Consider the following 23171-nt stretch of genomic DNA (forward strand, 5'->3'; position numbering starts at 1 on the left):
CCATTTTAAAGAATAAGATACTTTATTACAGAAGTTCATCTTCGTAACAATGTGTGCAGAAAATAACCACCAATCATTAAAAAAAAAGTTTTTTCATCAAAACAAAAGGATGACTATTTACATTAACTTTCTACCACAAACAATGAAATACCCGAAACAGTGAGGCAGTAAATATTCTTTTCATGTCTTGAGAGATTATTGAACGATAACTTGACATTGTACTGACACATACCAACAGGGGTTCAAGATGTTTAGACAGCCCTGACCAAGTTGTGCACTGCAGGAGGTCAAGAAATGTTGGCTACACACTTATGTGAACTGTGTCTCTCTGTTGTTTTAACTCATGAAATTGATCTTTACAGGGAACTTTAGCAAAAATGCTTCAGTATCAAAAAACCCCTCACTCTCTACAATACCATGTTTTGGTATCTGAAGCAGCGATTTTATCCAGAACTACCTCAAATGTTTGTTATCATTTAATATATGCCCATGAGGGGTCCCCCCCGGGCCCATTTCAAGGCCCGTATGAGGACTCTTCCCAAATTACTGTCTGCTTCCCCTCGCAGTTGCATCTAAACAGAAATCATCACTGACAAACCCAGGAGTATCACATACTGCTCCGAAATATTTTAAAACCCTAAAATCAGGTCTATGAATTACTGCCTGTATTCAAGAGGTATTTGCCAACAAGTATATTTATACAGTAAGAAAAATACCATAACATTTATACCTAATTTACAAATATTCCAACATTACAGAAATGATGCTGTTGGCTTTATGTAGGAAATGCTAGTTATGGAGCTTGGAAAATGAACAGCAACACGTAACTGAGCCCTTGCTAAAAGTATTCGTCAAAAAATGGAGACACCCTTGTTCACACCTGTCCCCTGCACTATCTGTTTTTTTTCCTCTCTCTGCTTCTGCTTCTACTGCGTCTGCTCCTTTCTCTGTGTTCCACTTCACTGCACTTGTCCCCATAGCGCTCTCTGCTTTTTTTCTTCTCTCTGTGCACACCTGTGCTGGGGCTTCTGGTTTCATTTTTCCTGTGCCACTCTTCACCCGGGCTTTGACTTGGACTTCTTCGCATCTGCCTTTGCCTGGAACTGCTGTGACTTGTGCAAGGGCTTCTCCTGCTCCCCTCATCCATGCTTTGGCTTCTACTATCCCTCTTATTTCTTTCACACTCTCTCCTGTTGGTACTATCGTATCTGCTTTTGGACTTTCTTTCTCCCTCACAGGAGCTCCACTTGTTGTTCTCCACAGAACTATCTTGCTTCAAAAGTCTGTACTTCTCCCTATCTTTGTCCTTGTTACCGTGACTACTGGAGAGATCTTCATAAAGTTTTTCCTTCCTCGTCTTTGCCTTTCCTTCTGAATCGCTGCTGCTGCTAGCCTCTGAAAACTTGTCTTTTTTTCTTTTCTTAGAATACATCTTCTTTTGTGCTGTTTTATCTCTGCTGTCAGTCTCGCTGTCACTGCTGCTTACTGAAGTCTCACTGGAGGATGAGGAAGAGGATCTCGTCTTATGTTTCTTGTGTTTACTTTTGGTTTTTTTCTTTTGCTGCTTTTTCTTCTTTCTGTCTTTCTTTTTCTTTTTCTTCTCCAGACGATCCAACTTCCTTTTATTTTCAAAACAGAAGAGTACCGCAATCAGACGTGTTAAGATACTCGAAATTACAAAGTCATTGTCTTTTAAAGGTCACTACTTCTGACAACCTACACAGTAAATACACTATTTTCCATAAAACTATGAATTCCCCTTCTCTTTCAGCAAAGTATTATTTTTAAACCTCTAACCTGACGTTAACCATAGTAAGAATCCTCCCATAATCCACAGCTGCTCCCTCAAAACAAGAGGAATATGTTTTTTTAATTCTTTAATTTTAAAAAAGTTAAGATACGACAATTTTGGCCTTGCAACTAGGAATAAATACATTCAGTAGTGCTTGGTTTTCCTTGTCATCCTGCTTGGAGACTTCGGAAAATCACTGCTGCTTCTGTTTGTGCATTTTTATATGATTTTGAAAATGAAAAAACGCAATTAGCATTCATTTTCTATTAATGATGGAAACAGAGACTCTAAAGCCTACATCTCTGAGTTCTCCAGGCAAATAATACTGTTCTTTAAAATAACCTCTTCTGTCACAACTAGAAATTAACACTTTCTAGCTATAAGTACAATATTCCATCATGCACACGCATTCACTGCTATTTGACTGCTTTCACCTAGTCTTTATTTTGCTTTCTATGTCCATTCTTCTCAAAAAATCAGTGACTGAATAGTGAAACTACTTTCAGTGTATTAAAAAAAAATCCCTTCAGACTAGTAAAATCTAAAGGACACCAATATTCACTGAACTTCAATTTTCAAAATATAAAGTATTACAAATTCTTTGTCTTGGGCCAGCGGAAGTTCAAACAAAATACCTTTTTTAATTGCTCAAACTATATATGCATTTTTTACTTAAAAGGAACAAAAAAATATGCGAACTATTTTTAGAGATTGATTTATTGTATATACAAATACCATATGTACCTACCTACTCATGTGCCTGCTTAGCCATTCACCTTTCTCCCCTCCTCCCACTCCCCATATACAGAACATCTTTTAACCTAAAAGGCCATTTTAACTAGTGAGGCCTGCATGGGATCTACCAGACAGTAGTTAACCTCTTTCATTTTAAACATTTTCAGGTAATTTCAAGATAAGGTTCCAAATTAACAGAGAAAAAAAATGTAAGTCACCTGACATATGAAATCAGTAGGACAGAAGCAAAGAATGAAAACCTAATTAACTTTTTATTAGAACTACAAAACCACGGGGAGCTCCCTCTGCTGCAGCAGCAAACTATAATCCCTGATCCGAGAGCAGCGTGGAGCTAGGCTAACCTTGGCCCTGGGGTGCAACGTCAGGTTCCGTTTAGCCACGCAGGAGAAGGTAACCAACTTTGCCAAGTTGCAAACCAATAAACAAGAACACAGAATTTTTAATCCCGGAAGAAGATACTGTAAGCAATGGAGTGCAAAATAATATTTTCAAATAGCAACTGACAGCATCTTCAAGGTGCCAATTATTATTACTTCAGTATCCCAGTGCAATCACAACTAGATTAGAACAGCCAGACTAAAACCAAACAACCGGATTAAAAAACCAACCTGCAAAATGCCATTTGTGGTCAAGTGTACGTTAAACTAAGCTGATTTTCCTCTGTACTGATGTACAGTCTAAAGTCTTTGATAACATAGAAGAGTTACAGGGACAATCATGGTGTCAGAAGTACTGGCGACACAGATCCCCTCTGCTAGCTACCACGTTTACCTTAGAAGTTTCTGTTTTTGTTTGGTTGACAGTGATTTTAAAAATTCAACTTCTGGATCATCATCTCCTTCACTTGCAACAAATTCCTAGGAAAATGTGGGAATACATTAAGTTCTTTATATATAATCTCTTAATTCAGATTTATTTCTGTATTAAAAGCGATGCCTCTATCTACCTTGTTTTTGCATAGGCACAAATATATTTGTATTACTAAGTCAGCTTAAGACTCTTCGGGAAGAGCAGCAAACTCGCTACAAAGCGAAAAAAACCCCATGTTCTGTCTCAAAGCTGAGTAGGTGTTATAATGTGGGGGTTATACAACAGGAGTTATTAGTAACATATGAAAAAAATCACTGCTAGGGAAAGAAACATTTCTGAAATAGTTAATAAAAATGATCCAATTTTGGAACCCACATGATTCCCCAGGATAAGTCACTCCATTGTTATCATGCTTGGATGAATAGGTGCGATGCTAGTCCTGCTCGAACCCAGAGTAATTTAAGCAAATTACTTTTCTGTCTCGGTTTAGTCATTAGGAAAATGGGTATTACCACATCTACCTCACTGTTGTTTTATTAGTCTTTAAATGTTCATAAAGTGTTCTAGCAATGCAAAATACCGTAATCATATAATCTACATACAGTAACGCAATCAGCAAAGCATAGCTACTTTGAAGACCCTGAATTCTTCAAATTATGTGCATCTGGTACACTACAGTTCTCCACCGTGATGTTTTAAATCTTAGCCACACTCAGGAGGGGAAAGAAGAAATAAAGATTAAAAAGCTCTTCCAAAAAAAACCCCACCATACCTAACATAAACCAAACATACTGGTATCACTGTGATTCATTTAGTGGTGCCCATATGCTCCATTTTTCTGGGGTACGTAGCTTTTTAAAATGCAAAGGTACCTCCATCTGTGCATACACAAAGAATTGTTGATTTGCTCAAGATTTCAAGACCAGCTGAAGGCCATCATCCCCTCTTTTACTAGTGGTTTGTCTATCATGCCATATGAACAAGGGTTGTTTCGTGGTGGCTCACTCAAGGAGTGTATATTAATTTATCACTTTAAATTTTTACTAAAGTACCTCAATTAGAAACGTACCTTGTGCCACCAAAGACAATTAAACATTTTCACTCCCAGAAATAATAGATGTAACAATAGTCAATCAAGTAAAAAAATTTTCAGATACAGCATTCCTGGCCAGTAATTATTTGTGCACGCTTCCTCGAACTTTATCCAAAGGCTAGCATTGCATCAGAAATATGTGCCAAAACCCCTAACCATCCCCTTTATGAAAAATTCAATTTCTAGTCACCCAGAGGAGGGATTTAATTTATTATATGCAGTTTTAAAAGAAGTAAATTATGATTCACCATTCTGACAGAATCAAAGCCGGAAAAAAGTACGTTTTTGGACATTTTTCTACTGGTATAGCTTTTCAGCTTTCCTATGGATATGCATATTTGAAAACATTAACTAGCAATTCACAAGCAATCACATTCAGATTTATAGACATTTTCAGCTTACTGGTAAAAAGATCATTACCTGTGATGGATCATTTGCGGTCAAGTTTCTCCCCAGTACATTTTGTTTCAGTGCAAACCCACTGTTTCTCATCTCCGCTATTAGCTCCGAGGGGTGCATTGATGGCCCTGTTCACAAAAATCACAGTTTGAATGTATCATTTATATCTCTCTACCTTTTTTGGACTCCACAGTAGGAATTCAGTTGAAGCTTTGTTAAGTAAAATCACAGCTAAATCAACTCAATAATCTTCTGCTGAGCAAATAATCAGATATGATTTTCTAAAACAGCAGTCTGGAGATTCAGAATAGAAAATAATTGCATTTTTCTTTAAGTACAAGGGGATTCTCTTATGTAACTTTATCATGTTGAAAACAATATATTTAGGTAAGTCTGGTAATGTATTTTTATTATAGCAAAAAAGCACAGGAAACCTAAAGAAAGCACATTAAGTAAGACTTTTAGATGCCTCCTCTCCCTTAAGATGCCCTTCTAATATGTCATAAGGTGGCACTTCTCATAATGACACAAATTTTTTAACTGAAATGTAAAAAACCAACCACTATTAGAAACTCAATATACATATGGAAAATAAATAAATACATGAAAAAATTAGCTATGTCCTTATTTATTTTAGGGATCCCCAGATATGCCGGGTCTCTAGGCTGTTATCTCCTCAGAGATTTCTGTTCTAGCAGCTTAAAAAGTACACTATATCTTGCATTAGAGTAGGTGTTTGGGATTAGGCACGTTATCTTTCTTTGCAAACATCTAACAAGGAGTAAAATACGGGATGTATTTTGGATCATTCAGACTTGACTGCATAATTTATAAACCCTGTAACTCACTCTTCTGCTTTAATTGAATACCTGTGATCATCAAAACCTCACGGACTTGTCTGATTAGGTCCTTTTTCTTGACCCTGAACAAACACTCTTCTGTTAGGGCACTTTCAGTAAATTTCCTGACCAGTTCACTCACTAACCTTACTGTCAATGAATTAGCACTGCTGTATAAGGTAAATCTAAATTAGAAGGAATGTAAAATAGAGCATGGAGCACACAAGTACTATTACTTCAGTAAACTATCTGTAAATTATACGATTAACAAGTCTTATGAAACATGCTGATCCTGCTTTGTGGTTTTAAGAGTTTCTTAGTTGTGGAGATGGACAAAACTCATAAAATTTTAACACAGAAAAGTACAGAAAGTAAAGGGAGATTTTTACTATGGAAAGTATAAGGAAAGTGAAATAGCACTTTCTCAAAAAAAAAAAAAGCCAACTTCAACTTTTTCTTGGTTTTCCTGTATAATACACTGCTTACAGAAACAAACAAGCCTATGTGTAATGCAGGAAGGAAGAAGATAAAACTCTGGAAATGGTTTAAGGAGCACTGCATTACTAATTTGCTTTTCACAAGATCCTTACTTTGCCAGGCAAAATATTTTTCTAATGAGATACCTTTTAGCCTTTCCTTGAGTTCACATTTGTATTGAATAGAGTGTCATTCTCATCCCCCCTATATTTTACCTAAAGTGTTTTTTCTTTTTGTGTGTTACAGTGGAAGTGTAAGCTCACTGACAATTAATGAATGTATATGGGCTCCAGTGTCTACATTTTTGCTTATTTCAAATTTAAAACCTTGCTCTGCTTGCCCAAATCTACTCTGGCTGGAACAGAAACCAACATTAGACAGAAACCTAGCAACAGAATTTGGTACTGATCAAGACATCAAGCTGATGTCTTGATTTGAAGAGGCCACATAAACAAGCCATATAATTCAGTCAAATATACTGCATGAGGAAGCTGAACGGAGACAAAGTGTAGAGTCATGAGAGAAGATTTCACCATACCAAAGAAACCAAAACATGTGATCAGATTGAAGCCTGCAATTCAACGGCAGTAAGAACCACTGCCTAACAAAGTCAGCTAACTAACTTACCAGCTATTCCCCCTTCAGTGTCCCAGGATTGTACACATTTTGATGTGTATTGGATACCTAATTATTCTCATTAGCGCAATTAGATAAATATAGGAATACAACTTGTCCAAATCTATACAGGAGATTTGCAGAAGAACTAAGACAGAAGCTCTAATATTGTGTTATGGAACCGTGGTTCCATATGAGGACTATAGACAGACCATAGTCCAGTCTCAAGACCAGAGAGGCATGAAGGCATGTTGGCCTTCAGAAGCACAGTTCAAAGCTGTTTTCTAGACACAAAGCTTTCAGGCATTCTTTGTGCTTAACACTGGAAAGAAGTAAGCAAAATCATTTCCTCTCTTACAGAAAGAGTTTATAACGACTGCACGATACTACTGATTTTTCTGCATTTGTGCCCAATGGAGCTCAGTTGTGCTGTAATGCATAGGTCAAGGCAAGTGAGTGAGAGGCATGTCAGCGGCTGCTCAAGCTGGGATCCAACACAACCGCATGTAAACTTTTGAGTTAGCTTCCATATGCTTTTTAGAGGTGAAATCAGCATTAGGTTTAGAAATAAGAAAACATAGGCAAGCTTAGAAGGAAACCAAGCCAGGCTAAAAATAAATTTACATGACTTCTTCTCTTTCCTCATTTATTAGTGACATCAAATTGACGTTCATACCTCCATGTACAATATTCGAGTTGCAACATAGCACTGCCATGACAAGGACGTTTAACAAGTCACTGTTATTCCTATTTTGAGGATGTATACAAGTTACATCGAATGCACCTACAGAACCTTGAGAGTGGTTTATGAAATAAATTATTCCTCGTTTGGTCTCCCTCTAATTGTGGTGAGGGAAACAGTAACATAGGTTCAGCCTAGCTTCTGAGGAGATGCAAGAATCTCCACAAAGCTTTATTACATACACTATTTTTACCATAATTAAAGGTGTTAGAAAACATGAGGAAGTAAGATTCAGAAAATAAACCAACCCCATAAATGAAAGCAGAGTCAAAACACAGTCCTATTTCACAACCCTTCTGTGTGCAGACCCCAGTCAGGCACGACACAAGCATGCTGTCCACTATCATTGATTACTGAGGACTCCTGCAATGTGTGATCTTTGCAGTTCAACAAATACTAACATTTTTGAGAGGAGGACACAGGCAAAGCTGCTCACATTTTTTTTCTGACCAGCTGATGCTGCTGAACTTCTGCTGCCCAATGACACCAACTCCCATACTATAAAATTAACTAGGGGATTTCTCCAGGCTAATACAAATAACGGAGGCAAAAACTGTAGAAGAAACCATGCACACTGAACCTCACTTAACAGAGGTTTGAAACGCTCAACTTCTCAGAAGTGTCCTTGGCTTTGTTGGTTAGGAGCTAAAGCTTAAATCTTGGAGCCACCAGTACACTGGCTGGTAGAGGCCCTCTCCCTTTGTTTGGTGTGAACCGATTGCTGGAAATGCAACTACGCCCAGCACGATCAAACTTGGTTTGCCTGGTAAGCCAAAGAGGTAAATCTTTTCAGCCTGTCTTTGGCTTATGACTACACTTATGTCATCACCCTCCAAGATCTTCAGACAAAACAGTTCCAAGTATACCTGATAGCCATATATTTTCATCTTGTTAAGTTCCAATTAAGTCATAATATGTCTTTTTTAGTTTAGAAGTTTACTAGTCTAGTCTAAAGACTTAGCCACAGTAAAACAGATGGTAAGATTGAGCTGAGAGGCTCTCAGTGGGTCAAGTCTTGGGAACTGGTGTTAATCATTCTTGAACAGCACCCATCAACTTGCAAAAAATGTCTCCTACATCAGGCATAGGAAAATACTCTGTATACTATGAAAACTGATTTTCTCATGTGTGCATTCCTTATGGACTTGTGAGACAGTCTGTGAAGAAGCTACCTGCCTGATCTCATGCAGGTGAAAACATCTAGAGATGACACTATGCCATGAGCTGACAGAATGCTAGATATAGGAATCCTGTAAAAATAGCTGATTGCTACAACTTCTGACAACTAGTCTCCCAGCATTCTTCCATCAGCAAACTAAAAATAAGTTCAAAGTTACAATGTTTCATCATCTGTTTCTTATTCTTTCTGAAACAAGGCAAAAACAGTACCTTGCTATTTTTGAATATGACTGTCAAGCTTATTTTCTGGAATTTACATTTTGATAGGGAAAGAAAGAAAAGAAAAAAACCTTTAAAACTTTTCCAGTTGACACTTGTTTAAAACTAAAACATTTATCCGCTTTAAAATTAATTCATAGTCTTGGAAAAGCTTTTTACCATATAGTGGAATTAATTGCATGCTGATATCATACTTATTTTTATGTGTTAAGACAACTGACAACTTGTTAAGTTTTCTACAGCTAAAGGTACTTAAAATTATATTAAGGGCTTGCACAAAAGAGGCTCCATAGTTAAAGACCCACCGAAGGATTTTTTAAAAATATTTTTTCATGGTCTTTGTAATTCTCAAGAAATAGTGTTGTCAAGCAAATAGGCTACAGTTTCTTCCTGCTTCTTACTTCCCACAGAAGTTCTTGCTGCATTAATTCTCTCTGTTATCTTCTGTTTAAGATTTCTATTTAAGGAAAAAATCCAGACAGCTCAGTTGACTCAAAGAGTTGGGGCACAATATCTGGAAACTCAAACCATTCAATGACGTGTGAAAAGAAGGAATTTAGTCTTCACAGAGTGCAACCTGAACGCAACCTTAGCTTGATTGCTGTTGGTGCATCTTTATAAATATTCGTACAATTAAATAAGCAGAAGACCTGTAAGCAGATTTTTTTTCTGAAGCCTACATGAGCACCAATTATACTGGATTGCAGAAGGATATCGTATTAGGATTTCCATAACATATTGTAAATTTACCTTTTTATAACAAAGAGCACTCCAATTTATCACACATAGCTGATATCAATTTAACAGAATCAGTTCTGCTTCTATTAAACAACCCAGGGGGTGGGGGGAAGAATATAATTCTGGATTTCAATTAATTACTTAAATACGTAGCTTACAGCAAGCTCTCCCACCATGCATTACTATCCCAACTCCCAGCCCAGAAATAGGAGAAACCTTTAGCTGCAATTAATTTTCTGTTCTGTCTGTACTTCTCTTGAAGCTACAAATGCAGAGTCTATGTAATACTGTAATACTCCCTTGTTGCCAGAATGTTTCCTCTAAGAGGCACGTGCACAGGTCTCCTCTTAAAGCAACGCTAGCTGTAGCACACTATCTAGCAGGCCTCCATTAAAATGCCTTAAAGCACATTTTTCATATTATCCAACCTTAATGAGAACAGTATGCTAAAACCTCTTTTCATAACAACTGTGATTAAATAACACTTTTTCCTGCAACAGTTTCAGTGGCAGTAAGGACAGACCATAATGTTATGATTGCCAGTATCACCAAAACTAGCAGTTTTACTTCTGTCTACTCATGATGCATAGTCTTGACATCTGACAAGTCTGACAAACCGATTTCTGCTCAATTTATTGATATTTATGGGTAAAAGCTTTCACTGCTGTCACCAGTGCAGATGAGCAAACTGAATTATTCTTTGCAATCAATTAAGTTTTAACTGAATTTTTATTGTGGAATACATAAGGGAAGCACAGAAATAAGAAGCAGTAATAGTACAACCACTATTCCCACCTGTGGCAGGGGAAATTACAGTAACCAGTTGTACTTCGATAGTGGCTACAGTTACATATTGTCATGAAATGAAATAGATTACTCAATATGAAAGTTACTGAAAAAGGCAGTAGCTTCTTCATGGTGTCATTTTAATGACAACTTTTTAACCTTTATTTTAACTAACACTCATTTTTATATCATCAGAACAGAATATTTAAAACAGAGCTTTTCTAGAGCTTCCCCTTCCTGAGAATGTGTTCTGGTGTGGGACATCTTTTTGTTTACAGATGTGATCATTTAAATCTAAAAATACCGCCATCATCATACCATCAGACTGCTCCTGACTTGGTAACAGAGAGGTAATTTACATGAACGTAAATGTACACAAAGCACACCGGCATATCTGTTATCAGATCATCAGTATGTGTCACACTCAGGATATCCCACTCTACCATGTTTAAACATAACCTATGAATCAAGGACAAGATACTTTCAAGGCTTATCCTTTATTACTACATAATTTTTGTTAACAAAGTAGGCCTAAAGCATGTTGGTTTTGCTCGTTCTTATGTGCATCTTGGACGACACGAGGCCATAAGACTTCAAAACAGAAATTTTATTTTCTACATGATAGTGATACTAAAGCTATGCTCTTCTGTTGAAAAATATATAAATAAATACCCCAGGGAGTATGCGAACAGCTCTTTCACATTAAGTAAGTTTTAGAAAACCATTCTGCTGGTGGGTTTTAGTTTAGCACACAATCATGTGAAGGATGATTATACTCTGAATTCAGAACGCTGCCTTCTCTGGGTGGTAGCAAAGGTGTAACATGATATAAGGCTTTTTAGGTTTCGCTCTAAAAGAGAAACTAACTTTAAAATTAGCATAGACAGTTTTGTCAATACATCCATATACTTTTTTTGTGCTCTCTACAGAGTTCCATGGGGTTTTTTCATACGGCTTAAAAGGAAATTGAACAAAAATGGAAGAAAATTACAGACTGAGCCTAATCACGCTGTATTGGCTGTGAACTTTTATTGTGGTTGTGACAGAGATAAGAGTAGATGCTTATTTATCTAAAGGACAAAGAGCTATTCTCAAAATTATATGATCATGATCCTGGTCATGAAGAACATAGCAAATTTATGCTGCCTCCGCTAATTCAGAATTCATCACTTTTCACTAAATTTTTTCATCTATTTCAGAGATAACTGCATTCAGACCATATTTACACTTCAAAGCAACTGGTGCAGTTGGCACTGAGAGAAATCAATGAATTAAAAAACTGGCTTTTAATTAGCTCTTCCTCAGAGGGTCTGCAGTTTAACTGAATTTAACACTTCAGCACAGAATTTCAGTATAATTTGCCATGCTTTTGTCAGAGGGTATTTCAGAGAATCCTGAGTTTCCCTTTCACTTTTTTTTTGAGTAGTAAAAACCATTTAACATTATCAAACTGCTATAGGAATCCATATTTACTGCTTAAATGCCAAGCACAAGACTTCTAATAGAAATCTGTATTTTATGCATTCACACCAAATACAGAGGCTTCTGAAACATAAATGTAGGATTATTCTAAAATGTAACAGTTCTTAAACTATGTGAAGATTTAGTTAAGGTTCCTACTGTTCACAATCAAAGGTCTCAGCTGCAGATCTTAAAGGAAGTTTTCATACACGGTATGTTTCTACAGATGACCATTTATACAAATATTCACAGTTAACATATTCAAATACCTTTTCTTTTTTATTACAGATTCAAGAGAACACTTAAATCAGTTCTTGCATTCCTGATACAATGCAGATTTTTATCTGTTGGGAAACAAAGTACCACCATATTTGTCAATGCAAAAAATGCAGTGAGATATGGACATAATATAACAGACAGATTTCCTTTTTTGCTGTCTCCTTGTGTCCGTCAATTTCAATGATTACTATTGAAAGAGATTTCACCCAAAAGTGAAAGATCAGTTGAACGCACTAAGTGATAGACTGATGGAAACCACAACCACATAGTTTGTGGGCACTCAAGCGATGAAAAGAGAGGGCACAAACTCTAGGAGCTGAGAATGAGTCTTTAGAAGGCTGCATTTGCATAGACATACCTAGAGTTTCTTTATCTTCGAAGACCATAAGACACTAGATGCATATAGGTGTCACTCCATTACATTTTTACCATTATTTGCCTGAAGTTTTCCTAATCACTTTACAGTACTCTCTCTCTTGTCAGTAATTTCACTGGATGGATCTCAAATGGAGCTAGTCAGCTGTAAAACATTCGAAGTAGTCCATAGCAGAGAAGGATGTCCAGCACCACCCAGGCTTAGGTTTCACAGGCCAAGAGCGTAAGAACCTTCTTTAATCTTACCGCCCCCCTTCTTCTAACTACACCATTCATAAAATTACCTCCCCATTTGAGACACTAGCCTTATATCTTAAGATAGTAATACCTTTCTTCATAAGATAGTAACGTTCCTCGCAGGCTATTTGTTCTAAAAACATAATAGAGAAGACGGGGGGGGGGGGGGGGGGGGGCGCGGGGAGGAAAAAAGAGGAGTTGTTTAGTTTGTCCTAACTTTACCTGACCAAGAAAGCTGCACAGGATTTTGAAGTGAAATAACAGTATTACTTCAAAACCATTTTGCACAGAAAACCTACCAGTCTCTGTTCTAGTAAAGTCAAAGGCTTTTAAGGCTTCACAAAAAAAGCACTGAAAAGCACAAAAATCAACAGATACTGCTGGTTAATGATAAAAAAAGGACTGTAAAACAGGCAAACTTTTAGATGCTAGTGACCTGGGTTTTTTCTGCTGGTGTATATTCATATTTTATACCTGAACATGTACAGAGTAGCACATAAAGTCAGAACCACAACTGATATTTTTGTCTTGTCTGAACTCTGAAAGTTAGGATTTTATCAGTAAAAAAACCTGCAAGTCAGTTTAGCCCAAAGAAGCATTTTGATTGCCTAATTTAGCTTTGTAAAGGAGAAGTAAATCTTATAAGTTGGTCTCTGTAAGCCTCACAGCTGGAACATTCTAACGCTACTTTACAGTTTCCAGTGATCAAAGTAAGTTACTTTATATCTAAAACTAAGAATTTCATAATGGAAATAATGCAACACCAGGGGGTGCAGTTATCATGAAATAATTACACTCCTGGGAGATTACAGACAAGGCTGTACCCCAGGGGTGTGATTATCCCATGATAACCACATCCGCTGAAATTGCCTTATTGCAAAAATAATCTCTATTCACTGGTGAGATATTATTCAATAGGCGCTTCTTTAATGGCAAGATTATTATTTTTTTTTGTACGAATTACCAGCTAGAGTAGTAAAATGGTCCCAGAAGCAAAATAGCCAAGCCACCATGCCTAAGTTAAGGTACTGATTGTAATTATTTTTGTTTGCTGAAGCACTGCAGTGTATGCCAGACCTTGAAAGACGGCAGTCTTTTCTCACAGAACACAGTTCTGTGCCACAGACATGATTTTGCCCTGCAGCAGCTCCACCAGAGTAAATTGAGGTCTGTGACTGGTCTCTGCATACAATATCTTCAACACCGAATCCAAACCAGCTACTGATAACTGGTTCACGTGCAAAGAAGAATATTACAATGCAGTCTTCACATCAGATTCAAAGACATGTATCCTTCTGCTGAAATAAAAGAATCACAGCTTATAGAATTGATGGGAAAGAAAAAGCCTAAATTGGTGGTTAATTTATGACCTGACAAAAAAAAAAAAAAGTATTGATTGCCTACATAACTCTTTTTTTCTTCACAGAGAAACAGAGCGGGAACTTTAGATAATGCAACTAAATCAGACAAAGAAGTTTTGTTTTCATTCATTTTAACTCAAACAATTTCTCTGAGGCTGAAAAAATAGCCTGAGTCCAAATAAGACAGTTTGTTTTGCTCTCTTTCTAAAGCAGGAAAAAATTAGAACAAAACACAAACTGAATTTGTATCAAGTGCTCTTGAATCTGGCTTCTGTATTACTTAAACTTTTTTTCATTCAAATAAGGAGTCTACATCCTACTGAAACTCACTAACTTGGGCATTTAAAAAAAAAATGTATATACATTACCACCTGGGCTTTTATTAAATTGAAGCCACCATTCACCTTTGAAGGCCCAGTTTTTGGAAAAGAAAGGGAAGGATGGGCAGAGGCTTTTCTTGCTGTTTTTAACTTAATAATTTGGTTATCCTAATAAAACATTTTTTTTTTACCCTCATTTTCTGTCAAAAGCTTTTGACAAAGGATAAAGAAGAAAATGCCCCTCCAGTTAGGTAAGTGCCAATCCGTTATACATGCATAAAGATTTGTTAGCAACACTTGTGGCTACCGCTGTTTGTACTGGTTTTGGCTGGGACAGAGTTAATATTCTTCATAGTAGCTAGTACGGGGCTATGTTTTGGCTTTGTGACCAAAACAGCATTGATAAGACAGGGATGTTTCAGTTACTGCTAAGCAGGGCTTACACAGAGCCAAGGTCTTTTCTGCTCCTCACCCCACCCCACCCGCAAGCAGGCTGGGGGTGCACAAGGAGCTGTGAGGGGACACAGCCGGGACAGCTGACCCCAGCTGACCCAAGGGATATTCCATACTATATGACATCATGCTCAGCAATGAAAGCTGGGGGAAGAAGGAGGAAGGGGGGGAATGTTCAGAGTGATGGCATTTGTCTCCCCAAAAAAACATTAGGCATGATGGAGCCCTGCTTTCCTGGAGATGGCTGAACACCTGCCTGCCCATGGGAAGTAATGAATGAATTCCTTGTTTTGCTTTGCTTCTGTGCATGGCTTTTGCATTACCTATTCAATTGTCTATCTCAACCCATGAGTTTTTTCACTTTCACCCTTCTGAGTCTCTCCCCCATCCCCCTGGGCCAGAAGCGAGCAAACACTGCATGGGGCTGAGCTGTCTGTCTGAGCTACACCACCCTGATTCCTTTCCAGGTTAATTTACTCTGTTCAGTAATGTTCCTGAGACCCTTCTACACTAGAGAGTTTTAAAGACTTCAAAGTTATTACACGATAGAATTCAGTCATGAGTCTAATTAGTACATAACAAACTTCTCCTGTGATTCCTAAACTTGTATGTATGAGATGTTTCAGTCCTTCCTTACAGCAGAGCATCCGAAGTTTCTACCATTACTGTCTGTGGACAGAAACACATTTGGGTAAATGCATGAAGACAGCAGTCAACAAAAAGTCATCTATTTTTCCTGTGTGTTAAGTGTGCTTCTCTGAAGCAAAAGAATAACAAGGTTCAGAAGAACAAGGCTTGTTAGAAGTCTCCTCCAAGCAAGCCAGACCATTTCTTAAAAGCTACTTCTGAAAAAAAAAAAACCCCACAGTGATGCCAATGTCCTTAGACTATCAGAAGCAGAACCAGGAGGCCGAGGGTTCCCATGCAATTCCCAATCCCAAGATTGCTTAGAGATTCATTACCAGCCAGGATGCTTTGCAGTACCTAGCATCTTCCAACACCGTGCTGGTGCATGGTGTGCTTTAACAAGGGAAAGTATTTTCAAAGTTTGAAGAATCCTAACCTAAATTTAGGTAAAGTACCATGTGCTGCCTAGAAAAAAATTATTCAGTTCAGCTTGCAAGAAAAGGATGCAAGATCATCTTTTATCAGGCTGAAAAAACTATAAATCAGAGAAAATAAAGTGCTACCAAGTAAGTAACTTCAAAGCAATAGAGCTCTTTACTTTATAAATCCAAAGATTTGCTTTGTTTCAATGATTTATAGACTAAATTTGGTCCTTCTAATACAATTAATTTAATAAACTAATTGGTGTCCTGGAATATTGACTATTGTATTAAAATTTTATTCTGGTTTCACCTTTATTCCTTACTATAGCTGTACTTCTCAGATGTACCCTTTCATTTATAAGTCAATATTTATATTTCAATTTCCTAACACACCAGGTAGGAACAAGCTTTCAAAGATAACTTTCCACATATGGAATTACTTCCTGGCCTTTGAAAGTATTATTTGCTCTAATAATTTAGCCCAACATTTTTCAACTCTTTCTTGAGAGCTGGTTGTGAACATATTTTTACACATATAGCTATTAAAAAAAGACCAGTCAAATAAATTAAATACACATTCCAGACTTGCTGTATACTATAAGCAATCACTCTTTATCCTTGAAATGTCTATTCATTGTTCTCTTCAGAGGCACATATTTTCTTCTACATTCTAGAAATGAACAGACAGCTTCTGAAAATTTTTCTTTGGAGTTCAGAACTTAGAAGCCAAGTGATTTTGTATGGGTTTTTTTTTGTGTGGGTGCTGACAATCACAATAAATGAAAACTTTGGACTATTTATGTTTTTTACCAGTTTTCTAAGCATGAAGAGACACTTATTTGTGACATATGGTGGCAGGCATGTGGGAAACAATTCAAGTGCTTTTGGGTTTTTTTAAACCTAATCATCAGTTCATGAAACACAGAAAGGTTTTGTAAAGAGACGATATAATGAAAAGTCACTGTCCCTAACAAAGCAGTATTTACTGTAGCTCTAGCCAATCTGAATAAAAGCAGTGTGGCAATGGACGTTTTGCGGTGCTATAAAATAATCAGAAAATAATTAGGAATTTAGTCTAGAGACATAAAAGCAGCTTAGGAGTGCATGCAATCACTGACAAAGAGAAGCAGGAAGAAGCAGAGCTTGAGGACATGTGTTGTACAGAGGAACAGATGAAGGTTTGTAGAGGTGGATACCGATCCATCATTAAGGCTAGTAACAAAACATTAGGTAAAAGTAATGAGAGGAAACAAAGAGCAGCAAGAGAGAAATAGTCAAGACAAGATTATGTTGTTGGGGGGTGTTGATCAGAACTTGATAGAATTTGTCTTTTTAATGTTGCAGTGTCTTGTTAGGAAACGTAAAAGCACTGTTTTACTCTCAGTGTAGGTTAATTTTACAGAGCTAACTGCAGATCTGCAGCTCTGTAACAACTGTAATTACTTACTCCCATCCCAGACAACACAGGACTCATGCCAGGGTTTAGTTAAAACAAATCAGGTTGTTGGTTTGATTTTTCTTTTAACACGTGATGCAAGCTTTAACACGCCACGTGGATGAATTATGAGTCTTAAGAGAATCAGTGAATTCAGTAACCTGTGTTTTCATTTAACTGTAGTGCTTCATTTACATACATGGAATTTCCAGAAGTTTTCAAAGGAGCATAATTTAGCTTGTTATTAAATCAGATGAAGTTTTCAAAAAGTTGATGAAAGGATTGTATTCCTGAGGTTAGAAAAAGCAAACAACCTTATATCTGATGATCTAATTAACGATATTACCACTTCCTGTAAGCTGCATATATGCTATTAAATCAAGAACTTAAAATTGTTTAAAACTTTACCTACAGTGTTTTTACATATACTTTCCCTGAAAGAAAGAGAAAGCTGCAGTATCATTACAGCTGACTATTCAAATCCAAGAACAGTGTCTTACAAATTATATATACAAACCCTGATCTGTCACCCAAGCCTACTCCCTGAAATCCTTCCTCAGCCTATAAAAAAGTCTATGCTCAGCACAGTACACTGTCTTTTAAGTTCCAGAGTTGAAAATGAGAGGGCATTGGTGGAGTCTGAGAACAGCTAAGTAGTTCTACAGCACTTTCCTTCATGCAAAATTCACCATGCGTGATAAATCCTTCTCTTTAGGGTTAGAAACATGGTTTGGAAAGCTACCCAGGGAACAACCCTCTGAGTAGGAAACACCCACAGCAGTCAAACATTGCTTGCACCTTGATAGTTAATTCAGTTAGGTTTGAAACAAGCAGTTAGTCTTCTATTGACACTGCAAAGAGTCCATATTACACTGTTATGAATAATAAGTCGTCCACGTTCAAGTTTGTGCAAATACTTTCTGCTTCCCCAGCCAAACACTCCTAAAACTTACCCACATCATTTGAACTGGGAGGTGGCGGGAACCGAGTTCTGCAGCACAAAAGCGTAACTGTCATGTAAGAGCTACACAATATAATTCTACCTCCACCAAACGCTTCAAGCATAATTTCTTCTAAGGTAAGAATGAGGCAAGAAAATTATTTAATGTTATAACCTACTCAATAGGAAGGCTGAGAATATCAGCTACAGGATGGCTAATACAATGGTGTAATCATCAGACAGTGCCTAAAATCAGAGTGTAAGAGACACTATTTCCTTTAACTTAAGTCTTCCAGGCCTCATCTCAAAGCAATGACATTTCTAGGTGATCTAACTCTGAAAAGCAAGATTGTTGGTAGGCTAAATACATAATAAAACTAAAAGCTACTACACAAACTACATAACCTGAGGAAAGCCACATGTTATCAAGCGTGGAGTTGTAATGGTATCCCTGCAAAACTGAATACACAACACAGCTCGTGACCTTAAAGCGCAGTACAGCAAGTCTGAAGACCCACCCAAGTTACCAAGTGTTTCTTTAACGTGCCACAATTTTAAGAATCTTAAAAGTGTTACAAACTTGGGTCAACTTACAGAAAACAAAGTATTGTAGGCAAAAAATTATTCAATTTGAATGTTTATATCCACCGCTTTCAACCTCATCTAACGCTAAGTGCTGTGTGACTTCAAGTAAGAGGAAAGCTAGTAGAGGAAAACAATTGTAGTTCAGGAAGCAGTAAGAAGCCAGCTGAAAGGAAACCAGGCATTTGGAAATCTAGGTTTCAATTGCTTGTCCACTTACAGAAGCACGATTACATATACATAAAAACCCAAACCTCTCCTTTTCCCCCCAAGTGATTAACAAAGATATACTGATATATTTCAGCTTCTCCAAACAGACTGCCTGAATCTGAACTGGAACAGTCTTTGACAATCCATTACATTAATCTTTTTTTGTGACACAAATATTGTCATTCTGATATAAACAATCTCATTGCAGCTTCTGAATTTTTGCCACAGACAGAATCAAAGCAACTCTCATTATGAAATCTTTTTTAAATGTGCTACTAATTAGAAAATTAGGTCCCTGTCATTCGAAATAATTAACTTGAAATTGTGGATCCTACATTTGGAATAAAGAAGTGTTTTCCCCATTTCATTGACTTAGCATATTTCACGCTAAATTTAAACCTTCTAAAATTAAACGTGATGAGATCCTCCAAAATTTCTAACCAGCACCTTTAAAAGACATTCACTGCCTACCTGAACCATCGCTGGAGACTGAACTTGCATTAATTCCAGAAAGGCCAAATAAGGGACATTCTCGGTCAGTGTTTACATGACCCCACTTGTGGCATTTAATACACCTCACATTCCGCACCTAAAAGTTAAAAAAAAACAAAAACACCCAACACCATAATTTAGGTAACATTTAGCTTAACATTCACAGAAATGTCTATGTTATTAGGCATGAGAGAAACATTTAAACTCACTGAGAAACACATGATAAAATTAAGAGACTCCATGCGAATGTTCTGCAGTTAGATAATATTTGAAATATACTCAAGACATCCACAGACTGAAATTTATGTAACTTGCCTGGATACCAAATGGCTGATCTCTGATATTCATATCATCCTTAGCATATCTGTCACACAAGCACAAAAGAAAACAAATACTCAATTCGCTTTTTTTTTTTTTTTAAAACCATCATACACAAAACTACCTTTTATTCTTAAGTGTGTATAATTTTCAGAGATACACTTCCAGTAAACATTAGTTTTAAGGTGTTTTCAAATGTGGATGTAAAATTCAAACAAAAACTAAGCTGATCAAGGAAATAGTTCCAGGTTTACAGGTTTTACTAATTAACTGCCAGGACATGGCAGGATTACACAAGTGACCTGCTGAAAAAAAAAAAATGGGGAAGAAGGCTAGGGGCCGGGGGGGAAGGGGACAGAATTAAAGGATATAAAAGGTAAGTAAGAATTAAAAATAATTATTTTGATAAAATCCAGACTTCTTACTTTTCTCGTGGGGCAACTTTTTGCCATTCAAATTTGTATTCAGTCTCTCCTTCTTGCTATAAAACAGAAGACATGGTAAGTTTGAGATTTTTTTTCCTTAATACATTTTAGAAAGTAGGAAGAAAACAAAGAAATGATGTAATGAAATACCTCTTTAGCCTCCTCTTTGAATTTTCAGAAATCATGGAAAGAAAAGAAATTATACATTAATCACACTTGTAAAATGCAGCTGGTGTCTAAGCTGGAGACAAAACATTTCATGGTTTATACTAATACAATAGTGCAAATACCCAGAAAGCAACTTTATTTAAACAGAGCACACTTATTATTTAATAATCAGACTCCAGTGTATGGTTACAAATCCTGTAAAACCAGAATCATCTTTTAAAACTATACAGATTTGATAGACAAATACAAAAAACTTTAGACTTTGGTATTTCCTATGCCTGACATGCATCAAGCTGAATTATGGGCAGAAGATTCAAGCAAAAGTAACCTTGCTATTTCTAAAAAGGAGAGTAGGCAAAAACACAGTTTGTGCTGCTGAGTCACTGCCTTGGTGAGGTCTAGTCCTCCTCACCCAATGGCTTTATAATCAGCTACAGAAACTCCTTTGGTCAAGGACAGAATTTCTGCTGTTGCCGGGAAAGATATTTTATCTGTTTTTCCCTTCACGTTGAACTGGTGCTTAAAAAAAAAAACCAAACCCAACCATTCTGAGTTTGAAATTAATTAAAGTATTGTGAGATCAGAATTATTACATACTACATATCTCTGCATATTTGCACAGGAAGAACTAGAAATCACACCTTCTAGCATTACCTCATTATGTACGCATTCTTTTAAAATAAAAGACACCATGCTTATTTCTTCAGAGGTTTTTTAGCTTTGCAGTACCATCTGCATGATCAGCATACCATAATACCTTTCTTTGCTCCAGGTGGGGCCTCATACATGAAATTAAGGCCATTCTTCACACGCTCATCACCCATAAGCAATCTAAATAAAAAGGACAGAGTTTGGGGTGTTCAAATCACACAAAACATTCACTTTGGTATTACTTATTTATAAAAAAAGAGAGTAGAAATGTGCAGCAGGAAGTGGTGATAATAATTGGCGTTTTCTTTCATTTGTTAATTTGAGTACCAGAAGTTGAATACCAAAAAACCTGAGAGGCCAGTCAATACTTTTGTGTGCTCTGTCATGTACCAAAAATCACACACCTCAGTCACAACTGAAACATAACTCTGTATCCACAGAATTACAGAGGACCTATTTTCTGTGTGATCCAAATATGCTGCTCTACAAGGTTACCTGCTGTTCTGTGCAACGTAAAATAGTATAAATTTAATTACACGATACACACACAAGCTTTTTGAAAGAAGTTATTGTGACCTCTGTTTAATAAGACATCAACGATGAGTCACTGTCCTTTCACACTACTACGGCCAGTGGGAGACGGTGTTTCAAGTAACCCACAATGAGACGGCCTCCGCTGCCACAAAAACAAGCGACAGCAGGAAGAAGTACATGACCTTATGCTAATTCTCACCTATTATCATAGGATTCCTGTTCTTTAAGATATTGTTGCATTAACTCTTCTTGTTTCTTCTTGTCATATGATATTTTCTGTTCCGCCATCCATACCTAGTTAAAACAAATAAGTTTCTACTTTAAACAAATACAAAATGCATTAACGTATAAATACCTAACTGATGGAGTCTATTGAAAATATTTAATGAGGGAAAATTCCCATTCCAATCACGTCAAATAAATTATTTTAATCGAGAATTTCAACAAATGAACCACGCACAAACGGCATTTTTGATAGGGTACAACTCCAAACATTTAAGGACTGAAAAGACATGGTAAAGTTTAGTAGTGCAACGGGAAACGTAGGCTCAGAAACTCCCTGGGTGTCCCGCTATCTCCCCTGGAGCGACGGTTCCTCACCGAGCCTCCGGCCGCCAGGCTCCCCCGGGAGGGAGCTCCGGGAGCGGCACGGTCCTGCGAAGGGCAGGCCTGCTCCGAGCAGGCCGCGGCCGGTGTGTCGCGCCAAACCCCGAGAACGAGGCGAAGGAGAGCTGGAGCCAGGAAAAGGCGACAGTTACGCGCACCGGGGGGCACGTACACCTGAAGCTTCAGGTATTTCTTAACTTTTTCCCCAGTCTCCTCCGCCGCCTTTGCCCCATCCCGGTCCCACCACAGGATAGCCGGCGCCCGCCCGGGACACCGCCCGGTCCCGGCCCACGTCCCCGGACCGACCGACAGACAGGCCGGCCCCCTAAAGGGCCGCGGCACCTCGCGTCCCCATCCTCGCCCCCCCCAACCTTTTTGATGTTGGACTTGGAGGCGGGGTGAAAATCCTTCTTGCACATGAAGTTGGCGAACGACTTCCCCATGGCGGCGGCGGCGGCGGGGAGGGAGCCAGCGGCCCCCGGCCCAGGCCCTCAGCCGGCTGTCCTCCTCCGGGCCTTCCGGGTCGGCGGGCGGGCCTTCCTGCGGGGCGCCCCGCCGTGCCGCCGCCGTCCCTCAGCCCCGCCCCGCCGCCGCCGGGCCCCGCGGAGCGCCCGCCGCCGCCACCATGTCCCGCCGGCCGCCGCCGCCCCGCTCCTGCGACACCTTCGTGGCGCTGCCGCCCGCCACGGCAGGGGGCCGCGTCGTCTTCGGGAAGAACTCGGACCGCCCGGCGGAGGAGGTGCAGGAGGTGGTGCACTTCCCGGCCGCCGCGCACCCGCCCGGCGCCGCGCTGGAGGTGAGGGCGCGGGGGGCCCTGCCGCGGGCCCTCC

The 23171-nt window shown here is 38.3% G+C and overlaps 2 protein-coding genes across 4 annotated transcripts in view; one reads left to right on the forward strand and one right to left on the reverse strand.

Annotated features, from left to right (window-relative positions):
- CIR1 (corepressor interacting with RBPJ, CIR1) lies at positions 1–22908 on the reverse strand. Of its 2 annotated transcripts, XM_064451633.1 has the most exons (10): positions 22713–22908; positions 21935–22029; positions 21308–21381; positions 20533–20546; positions 20383–20438; positions 19955–20003; positions 19619–19736; positions 4872–4978; positions 3320–3405; positions 1–1619 (listed from the first exon to the last, which is right to left on the reverse strand). In XM_064451633.1, exons 1-10 carry the CDS (start codon positions 22782–22784, stop codon positions 893–895), a joined length of 1398 nt encoding a protein of 465 aa, XP_064307703.1. In that variant the 5' UTR covers positions 22785–22908; the 3' UTR covers positions 1–892. The 2 variants fall into 2 exon arrangements, with proteins under 2 accessions (XP_064307703.1, XP_064307704.1); XM_064451634.1 differs by lacking the exon at positions 20533–20546 and having other exon boundaries at positions 22713–22731.
- SCRN3 (secernin 3) overlaps positions 22894–23171 on the forward strand; it is an 8174-nt gene continuing 7896 nt past the window's right edge. The window contains exon 1 of one of the 2 annotated variants that reach the window (XM_064451636.1): positions 22894–23137. In XM_064451636.1, the coding sequence (XP_064307706.1) occupies positions 22967–23137 (171 nt within the window). In that variant the 5' untranslated portion in view covers positions 22894–22966. The remainder of the gene's footprint in view (positions 23138–23171) is intronic. The other variant, XM_064451635.1, reaches the window with a different exon arrangement.

Source organism: Phalacrocorax carbo, chromosome 5, assembly GCF_963921805.1.
Source record: "Phalacrocorax carbo chromosome 5, bPhaCar2.1, whole genome shotgun sequence".
NCBI lineage: Eukaryota > Metazoa > Chordata > Aves > Suliformes > Phalacrocoracidae > Phalacrocorax > Phalacrocorax carbo.

Excerpts from the sequence above, each read along its gene's own strand:
- CIR1 (XM_064451633.1), bottom strand. The coding sequence starts at position 22,784 with ATGGGGAAGTCGTTCGCCAACTTCATGTGCAAGAAGGATTTTCACCCC. Across the intron at positions 21,382-21,934 it reads CAGGAATCCTATGATAATAG|ATTGCTTATGGGTGATGAGC; the intron begins GTGAGAATTAGC and ends CTTTTTATTTAG. Across the intron at positions 3,406-4,871 it reads CCGCAAATGATCCATCACAG|GAATTTGTTGCAAGTGAAGG; the intron begins GTAATGATCTTT and ends ACATTTTCCTAG.